This window comes from Sceloporus occidentalis, unplaced genomic scaffold, assembly GCF_023333645.1.
Source record: "Sceloporus occidentalis isolate IW3139 unplaced genomic scaffold, rSceOcc1.0.p SCAF_5, whole genome shotgun sequence".
NCBI lineage: Eukaryota > Metazoa > Chordata > Lepidosauria > Squamata > Phrynosomatidae > Sceloporus > Sceloporus occidentalis.
Window position 1 is genome coordinate 155,849,377 of NW_028316985.1, and position 6,000 is coordinate 155,855,376.

At 41.7% G+C, this 6,000-nt stretch overlaps 1 protein-coding gene across 1 annotated transcript in view; it reads left to right on the forward strand.

Annotated features, from left to right (window-relative positions):
* ANXA5 (annexin A5) overlaps positions 1-2,608 on the forward strand; it is a 45,866-nt gene extending 43,258 nt beyond the window's left edge. The window contains exons 12-13 of the mRNA XM_089525865.1: positions 690-812; positions 1,378-2,608. Of these exons, the coding sequence (XP_089381991.1) occupies positions 690-812; positions 1,378-1,440 (186 nt within the window). The 3' untranslated portion in view covers positions 1,441-2,608. The remainder of the gene's footprint in view (positions 1-689; positions 813-1,377) is intronic.
* Positions 2,609-6,000: the final 3,392 nt, after the last annotated feature.

Consider the following 6,000-nt stretch of genomic DNA (forward strand, 5'->3'; position numbering starts at 1 on the left):
ATTTAACTTCCATGGTTGCAATCTATGACATCTTGGCATCCTGTAGTTTGGGGACATACTACAGATACCCTCCCTTAAATGTCAAATCCAAGAATTCCATAAGATGTTGCCATGGCAGTTAAAGTGGAATTGTGGCACTATAATTGTGTAGTGTGAAAGGGGCTTTTGAGATGCCAAACATCTGCTGCACAGTAATTCATAGCACTTCATTCAGCTGAAATTCTGGATTCTAATAAAATTTCATTTCATCTTGTATAATCTCTATATCTCAAAGTAAGTAAGAATATTGAACCTTAAAGTGTTGTATAGCTTCTTTAAATAATCTCTGTTGATGTCTATATCAACTTGCCCCCTTCTCCCATGTGCCAGGGATCAATACCATAGCTGTGGCTACAACTGTTTTTTCCTCTTGGAAACTTGCTAGGGATCACAGCTAGGATTGACTCTAGTCCACAGGCCACTGTTTTGAGCACTGCTCTGTTGTATCTATGTACCCTGTGTAATATTTTCAAATGTGCTTGTATGTTATTTCCTTAGTTCTCAGTCTAAAATTTAGTACATGCTGCAGTCTAAGTTTCAAAGACTTTAGTGGAAAGTACACAGCACCTGGATGTCAAAGCACTCAGCACTGGCTGGATTGTATCCTTAATGGATTTTTAAAATCCTTCTCATCTTTTTTTTAAAACCAGGGAGCAGGCACTGATGATGAAACGCTGATCAGAATTGTGGTTTCAAGGAGTGAAGTTGATCTCCTGGATATCAGACAGGAGTTCAGAAGGAATTTTGCAAAATCTTTGTACCATGCAATTCAGGTAGGCCTTTTATACAAAGAGCTTACTTAATTCTCTTTTTGTGTGGGAAATACAGCCAGTGTATGTGATCATTAAAGAACAGAAAGAACAATCGTGTCTATGTGTTTGTTGCAAAATTGTTATATTAAATAACAATTTGATGAGACAAGGAGAAGTTTTATTTCATATCAATATGTGTTAAAGCCATTGTCACAAGGCTTGTAGACTGCCATTGGAAATGAAAATAAATTGGTTTAAATATAGAAAAACTGGCTGAAATTGATTTGTAGATTGACCATCTCTTTTGTCAGCTAGCTTTCAACATTCCTCAAATTCTTCCTGTAATGCCTAGAGTTAATGACTTGGCATTCTGCATGTGGTAGATAAGTCAATGGTTCCAGTTTTGCTTGTCCAGCTTTTTGATATAATGTAGAAAATAATTCACTTGTCCAATAGTTTCCATCTACTGTTTCTGAGAGGATGGTTGCACAAATGGATTTTATGTGATGGAAGGAAAAGCTATTGTATGTCAATGATCTACTTCTTGGAGTCACAACTAACTTACTGCCTGTGTTTTGATTTGTAGAAAGATACATCTGGTGACTACAGGAAAGGCCTTTTGATGCTCTGCGGGGGTGAAGATGACTAACTTAGAGCGATACAGAAAGGAAGCCCTAATCCCTTCTATGTGCCTTCTTCCCTTAATATGGCTAAGCTTGTTGGCAATTAGAGCTGCATCCTATCAAAAGCAATTTGCATATATGTAGTCAAGTGATAAAAGTAACCCTATTGGAATTTGTATTGGACCACCTACATAGGATTGCCACTACTCAGCAGGGACCAGACTATTTGTATTGTTATTACTATTATTGGCATTATTTTTATTTCAGTATACTGTGTTTTATACATTATGTCAGTATATAGTATGTTCTCAAGAACAAATCCAGTTACCTGGAAGCCCAATGGGCTGGATTTGGACAAAATTAATTGCACTGAAATCCTTTTGCAATCAGTGGCACAAATTTAGTTATCGTGACTTACTTGCACAACATTGATTTCAGTAGGGATGGGTTGCAGCTAATTTTGGGAAAATCTTAACTGACAGCCTTAAGTAGAACAGACCCGCTGAACCAAAGAAAAGCATATAAGACTTGATTTATGGAGCAATCAAGCAATCTTAATTTAGGAACAACTATAAATTCACAAAATGTGTAACCTTAGAGTTCTCTAGGACTCTCTACTTGTGTACATATGGTGAAATTATAGGTGATCCTACCAATGATACTGTTCACCTATGAGTTCTACAGTTTCCTTCCAGTAATTGATTCAGTTCTGTACTCTAGTTGGGACTAGTGGTTAGATTTAAGCTTTGGCCAAGATTTGATGATGCCACCCTGCCACCAAACCTGCTTTTTCAGTCTGACAGCGACTCAACCAAAAGATTTCTGAAACTGTGCATCAGGGTGCTGTGAAAATACATCTGCAGTGCTTTCCCAGTAACAGGGTATGCTGAGAACAGGCAGCTGGAGAAATCCCCCCAGGGTTTTTTTGCAGTTGTTTGTCTGAACACTTCCCCAACTGGGAGAGTGCTGCAGACATCATTTCCCAGTGGCCCTATCTGCAGTGCCTTGGTAACACTTCCATTGGAGGCTGAAAAGGTAAGGTTTTGGGGTCATGTTCAGTTGTTAACAACCGTAAAAGTGAATCATGTGTAGTTACAATATTGAAAATGCAGCATGTAGTCTCATAACTATAACTAAGCGTAACTATGCTTACATTCCTAACTCAAAATAAAAATTTAACCAAAATGCCTCTCATACCAATGTACCTCTTTTTCTTTATAAAACAGGAAATCAGAAGTCTGATTCATTTTTTTTTGTGTGAAAAAGTGATAGTAAAATGCATTCCAATATTACAAACCATTTTTTGTTGAACAATATTTTGCACTTCATTTAATACTAATCTGAAGAAAGCTTCTGCTAATGGCTTCAACATTGTGAACTGTGCATGGACCATCTTCATGTATTTGTATCATCTGGTGCTATTAAAAAAGTGGAAAAAATTAAATGAGTATTCATTTGATAGCATAAAGAATTAAGAAAGCATATACTTACCACAGATCAGCCTGAAGACCTGTAATATTAAACTGCTCCCCTCTCTGGATGGTCAGAGTTTCCCCACTTTTATTCTAATCTTTGAAAATCATTTCCACTTATCCACCCCCCCCCCCTTCTATAATTTCAGTAGAAACAATGCTCACACATAATTAAGGACTAGAAACATGGTAATCTTGGCAAATCAAGTTAACGATTTCCCATATATTGGATCAAACATTGATCAGAACAGAGATTGCAGTCATGAAATCAGAAGAAAACTAAGAATGGGAAGGGCATCTGTGAAAGAACTGGACCACATCCTAAAGTGTAAAGATAAACAGCTGAACATTAAAGAGAGAATCATCCAAACTATTGTATTCTCCATTACCATGTATGGATGTAAGAGCTGGACATTGAAGAAAGCAGATAGGAAGAAAATTAATTCATCTGAGATGTGGTGCTGGAGATCATTGGAGTGTCTGGATGGCCATCTGTGGGGATGCTTTGATTGTGAGTTCCTGCATGGCAGGGGGTTAGACTGGATCGCCCTTGTGGTGTCTTCCACCTCTGTGCTTCTATGATTCTAAGAGTGCTGATGATTCTGTGGACAGCCCAAAAGACCAACATTTGGGTCCTAGAACAAATCAGGCTTGAACTCTCCCTGGAAGCCAAGATGACCAAATTGAGGCTGTGGTGCTTCAGCCACATCGTGAAAAGGCTCGAATCATGAGAAAACTTAATGATGCTAGGGAAGGTAGATGGCAGTAGAAAGAGAGGCAGACCGCATGCCAGCTGGATAGACTCAAATCAGGAAGACTACAGGCTTAAGCACAGAGGGCCTGAGCAGAGAGGTAGAGGATAGGAGGGCTTGGAGATGTCTCATTCTCAGGTTTGCTATGAGTTGAGGTCTACTCCAAGGGAGCTAACAACAACAATCTTGGCAGAATGATGGGATGGATGGATAGTTAGATACTGAAATATATAGTCTGTTCCATACTTTATTCTTTTCCTACTTCAGTGGAATTGTTACTGCCACACACTGGCTTCTCTCTTTTCCTCTCTGCAGCATGACACTTCTGTGACTCAGAAATACTTTTGAGAAACCAACATTTATGTATGTTTTAAAAATACTCTTCCATTTGATGAAATGGATTGTAATCCACAAAACCACATGCCTTAAAAGGTCTATATGATCATTAAAAGATCTGTGGCGGGTTACAGACTGCCATAAAGTACGTATTCAGTACGTACTAGGGTTAGGAAGGGGCAGTGCTTCCGCACCCCCCTAACACTAGTACGAACTGAGTCCATACAAAATGGCGGCAGCTGTTCCACACGGCCACCGCCATGATGGCGTGACGAACGCGCTGCCTCCAAACAAGGCGGCGCGGATGTGACGCTATCGCTCTGCGTGAGAGCGCTTAATGTGCCCTTTGCGTGGAGCAGGAAGGAGCTCCATTTGGGAGCTCCTTCCTGGTTTGCGTCGCTGGGCGCTGCCTTCAGATGGCTGCGCCCAGTAATGCAAGGGAGAAAGGGGAAGCGGGGTGTCCTTGGGGCTTCAAGCCCCAAGGACAGCCCTTTCCAGGCTGCGGGGAAGCGGCCTTTTGCCGCTTCCCTGCAGCCTGCAAAGCAGCGGATCGGGGCCTCGGAGGCTGCTGGTCTGGCAGCTGAGGCCCCGATACACCGGGGAAAGGTGCGCCTACAGGCCGCCCCAAAGGGGCGGTCTGTAACGTGCCTATATGATTTGCTAGTTTTGGATGCTGGTACAGCTCATATGAACCATTTCTGAATAGAAATCTTATGTTCAGCTGGATAATATTTAATAATATGAAGAAAGCAGAAGAAAACTCTAGACCAAATTCAAGTATGATAGTCCTTAGGTGCTTTAAATTTGTAGAATGAGACGGTGCAGTTAGCATTGGTTTTTGGCAGTTCAGCATCAAGAATCAGAGGAGAGAGAAGACAGAGGAATGCAATGAAGAATGAAAAAGTGTGTCCCTTTCTAGGTGTTATCAAGATGAAGACTGAGGGGCAAAACAGACTGCCCCTTTGGAGCGATTGCCGCTGCCCCTTTCCTAGCTGGATCAGGGCCATGGCAACTGCACACTGCAACCTTGATCTGGCACTTTGCTAAATAGAATGGCAAAATGCCACTCCTTTTAGTGCTGACAAAAAGATGCCCTTGCTGTTGCGGTGATGGCTTTTTGGTGCTTCTTTGATGCAGCGTGACTAAACGCTGTGCCAACGGAGCACCATAATGCCCCCATTATGTGGTTGGGTGCGCAGTGTGATGCCAGCATGACGCTGGCATCAGGGTGTACGACATCAAAACGCCATGCCCCCTTGCTGCCCCACGCTGGCGCTTCAAGCCAGTCTGTTTAGCCCCTTTGTCTCAGAGCTTGTATGTGCATCTTCCATGAGGAATGATGGAGTTTGCTTCTGGCACCCACATATGTTTGTGGATCACCTTAACTTTGCATACTGGACAGCTAGGGAACTCCAGTACAGCTGCAGATTTGGCCTGCTTTTGTGCTATTCTTGCTCATTATCATAGGTGCTTCTGTTTTAGCTAACCAAGAATACAATTATGTATCATTTGGATCAGAATGGAAGACCATATTTCTTACATACTCAGGAGCAAACTAGATGTTAAACACACATGCAAACAATAAGGCCCAGCTGTGTTTGTATTTAATAAAAAGCAACACCAGGAGGCTGGAGGTGTGAACAGGTTGCAAGAGGCAGGCAGGTCTGTGAAACCATTTTCTGTCATTTTCTTCACTGAAATGATCTTGTAGAGACTCATGTGCCTTTATTTTAAATGCATATTTGGACCCCTGGGGCAGAAAAGTGACTTGCAGACAACAATTACAGTTCCAATGACAATCCTTGGTGAGTTTCTAGCAAAAAAGGAATTGTAGCCAATGGACACAAATATGGTACCTGTCTCTGGCATGTATGACCCCCCCCCCATGCCAAGACACCATTTCATCACAAATCTTGTATGCTTATGTTTTACCGCTCTCCAGATCCCTAGGCAACTAATTGGGAGAATCCAAGCAGGAAGCATTTTGCTGCCCAAAGACAAGATGACACCCCCCATTACACCTGAG